A 3,702-nucleotide genomic window follows, 5' to 3' on the forward strand; every position below is an offset into this window, starting at 1 on the left:
TTTCACCAGCAAATGTTCTGTTAGTTTGCTTTAAGCTTATCCATCCTCACAGAGCTGACCGGGTCCAGACACAGCGGGAACATCGCTGAATTAACCAAGGGCTGTTTCTGCTGCCCCGGGGCAGTTAAAAACCAAAAGCCCCAGTTTTTCAGAAGCCAGCGTACTGGATCAAATACTTTTTCGTATCTGTGTATTCATTAACCCTGTACAAAAGAAAGCTGATTAGCAAATGTAAATGTTCATATAAAAATAGCCAACATCTGTTTAAATTTAGAAATTTATTTTGTTTAATCCACAAGCTTTATATAGCTTTAGTTAAAAAAACAAAAACAAAAAACAGTGAAAACATGACAATATCCAAAGTTCGGGTTCCTCAGCCTTTCAAAGAGCAGATCTCTGAAAGTTGCTTATACCATTGAGAAGAACCGTAACGAGACAAGATTTATGAGTGGGGCAACGACAGCTCACAAACAAAATTTATGGAACTGAAGGAATTTTTTCTGGGACTGCTGATCATGGAAACTGCCCTTTAAAAAAAGAACATAAAAATACAAATGAAATTCCAGTGTTCCAAATCAACATGTTACATCAATATAAACCCACAGTGTCCTGGTAAACAACATGCTTTCATTTATGTACCATTCTATGTCGCTACTCCTGATCCGCTTTCATGGAGACTACACAGGCAACAGTAGAAAGCATAAAAAGATTGGTACTTCCTTGGTAATTCTGCAGTGGTTTTACTTCTGGGCAAGCTTACAAACCACAGAGGTTAGTAGCATAATGTAAGTGGATACAAAAGAAGTCAAATGAGACCCTCACTAAAGGTTTTGCTGAATTTCAAAGAAACTAAGGGAACTGACGGTCATGTTTAAAACCTTCAAAACAAATTCCTACTGCTTCTAAAAAGTCTCACTCTAAATGAAATTATGTTGACTGCCAATGAAAGAATGTCACTAGTACACTGTGGACACCTCTTGTAATGTAAATCCATGCCCTTTGTACATGGTGAACCTCAACCTAGCAATTATTACAACAAATGTTATATTCTAAAGCTCAAACACATTTAGCAATTTGAAATTGAATTCTGAGTACAAACCAAATAAAATGTACATTATATCAAAGGATTCGGCCTAGGATGGTGGGGACACTTGCGCCTTCCTCATCGACCTCAGGGCCTTCTCTCGCAGGTGTTTTTCTAGATCATCAAGGTTGTCTTCTGGTTCACTTTCTGTCTCCTTCAAACAGAGGGAAAGCATTTCTTCACCCACTGAGAGCAGAGCCAGGCTGCAGCCCCCCCAGTGCTGCAAATCATCCCCCAACACCATGAGACACCGAGCTCCATTTCTGAAGCAAGTTTAGGACATGAAGAGCATGGTGTATCCATCCCCATCTATTCTCTTATACTGGACTCTTACAAGCTACCGAATTCCTACCTTTTTGGGTTCTGTCTCTGCTTCCTGGTCTTCCTGTGCTGAGGTGGTATCTGCTGCAGCCACAGCAGCAGCTGCTACAGCCGCTGCAGCCTTCTCCTTCTTATGTTTTTTGTGTTTCTTGTGCTTTTTATCCTTTTTATGTTTCTTATCCTTCTTTTTCTTCTTCTTCTTCCCACCCCCTTCTTGATCTGAATTCTGTAACAAACAATTCAACAGGTATCAAAACTCATTCCTGATCTGAACAATTAATGTTACAAATTCTTTTTAAGGAGTTTTAAATTATTAAATTATTCCAAGGATTATTTCCCCCACCCTGTGAATAACCTCAGAGGTGTTCAGCAGCTAAGTCTTCATGAAAATAACTTGTCACATAACCCAAAACAGCATTGCTTTTATTAGCAAACAAGTACCCTTGCAGGTGATGGACTCTGAGTTGGGCTTTTAGCCTTTTTTGCAGGTGACCAGTTTGCAGAAGGAGAACAAGACCGAGTGGGAGATGGAGGTCCTTGATGTTTTTTGGGTGCTGGCTCAGGTGATCCTGACGCAGACCGTGATGAAGACACCCGTCTTGCAGATCGTGGGCTTGGTGTGGGAGCCCTGAAATACACAAGAGCCACAATTAGAGATTTAAGAGGCAAACCAAGAAAGTAAAAAGTAACAAAAATGTGAAATGAACAGAGGTGATTATGAGGTGGTTAAACTGCCACTTCAGAACATGGTTAGTTCCTTCACTGGCATGTGTTCAAAAGGGCAGAACAATCTAATACCACCATGGATCCATACTACAAAAGGCTACGGCAACTTGAGAGCTTGTCAACCAATACTACTACAAATGATTGCTCCCCTTCTTCTCCTATGACTAATTTATAACCCTACTAAGTCAAGAGAACAGCAATGCTATTTTGACATCCAATGGAGAAGGAGTGCAAGACATTACATGCAGCTAAGTTGTCTTTCTGAACAAATAAACAGGCCAGCAGCACTTCTGACTGTCTGCTTGCAAGAACAGCAACACATTAAATAAGAACATTTAGAATTTTACTAGTTTATCTTGGATGACTACTTCTCAAGTGATTTTTGAGCCAATGAGAAGTGTTACTAACTTCAGAGGAAGTTCATTTTCCTGTAAACAAAGCTAGCTACAAAACTCTCGGACTTCTTTCCCCCTGCTCAGTCCCAGTGCTTTGCTGTGCCATGAAAAGACCCCTCTCACTCTTCAATGCTTCTCTCCCTGTGCTGCATTTTCTTTTAGCAGATGCTTCCAATCTAATAAGCTTCTGAAAATCAGTGTTACAATGGTGGAAGCCAAACTGAGCCATCAATGCTTTAGCAATCTCAAGACATGAGAGCCTTTTTATCACAATTCCTTGTTATTCCCAGTGCACTAAAACCAACCAACCAAAAAAATAAACCCTCACAAAACCACCACCAACAAAGATGGATTCTTTTACTTTGTCTTCTTAGGTTCTGGCGTTCTTGACACCCTCCTGATGGGTCTAGTGCTTGGAGATGGAGACTGTCTTCTCTGGGGTGAGGCTGAAGCTCCCCTTCGTGGTGGTGGTGGGCTTGCAGAGGTATGAGAAGCTCTAGGCCGTGGTGAAGGTGAATGCCTTTTGTTTTGTGGTGGTGAACGTGTTTCCCGATTGGACCTACTGGGAGGAGATCCCTTCCGGTGCTTGGAAGACAGCGAAGGCGAACGCCTTTTAGCAGTTGGTGAGCTCCTCTGTTTTGGTGGTGGCGAATGGGAGACTCTGCGTTTGGACTGTGGAGAAGGGGATGCCCTCCGTTTAGGTGGGGGAGGAGGAGAGGCTGTCCTTCTCTTGGGTGGTGGTGAAGGAGAATATCGTCTCTGTATCGGCGGAGAGTATCTCCGTGGAGAAGGTGAGCGTCTGCGTGGGGGTGGTGATGGAGACCTATGGAGAAAACAAACGTTCAGGTGCCACACGGGCATGTGAATTAGTTACAAGTGCCTTGAGGGGAAAAAGAACTCTAAAACTTCTTTAAAACTTCGTTTAATACCAAACTTTCAAAATCACCTTAATGGGTGTTATTCAGTATCTGCTACAGCAATCAAATGACATCCAGGCCACACACCTACCACATCCAGTCTCACCAGCAAAACTACACTGCCCTCATTAAGCTGGGAATCAGGGAACTGATATCCTGGCATTTCTGTTTACATGGTGGCATTTTTATTTCCATGTCCTAGCTGGCAGTCAACAAAGCAGAAGCCCCGCTTTGTGATACAATGCAGTACCTTACCTTC

General features: G+C 42.3%; 1 protein-coding gene across 1 annotated transcript; it reads right to left on the reverse strand.

Moving 5' to 3' along the window:
• Positions 1 to 259: 259 nt before the first annotated feature.
• Positions 260 to 3,349, reverse strand: LOC104403266 (serine/arginine repetitive matrix protein 1-like; the record flags this gene model as incomplete). Its single annotated transcript, XM_010011340.1, has 4 exons — positions 260 to 1,238; positions 1,437 to 1,631; positions 1,847 to 2,033; positions 2,888 to 3,349. Coding segments are annotated over 4 exons (949 nt in total), but the record flags the coding sequence as incomplete, so codon positions are not given.
• Between the last annotated feature and the right edge of the window lie 353 nt (positions 3,350 to 3,702).

This window comes from Nestor notabilis, unplaced genomic scaffold, assembly GCF_000696875.1.
Source record: "Nestor notabilis isolate BGI_N333 unplaced genomic scaffold, ASM69687v1 scaffold25953, whole genome shotgun sequence".
NCBI classification, from domain to species: Eukaryota; Metazoa; Chordata; class Aves; order Psittaciformes; family Psittacidae; genus Nestor; species Nestor notabilis.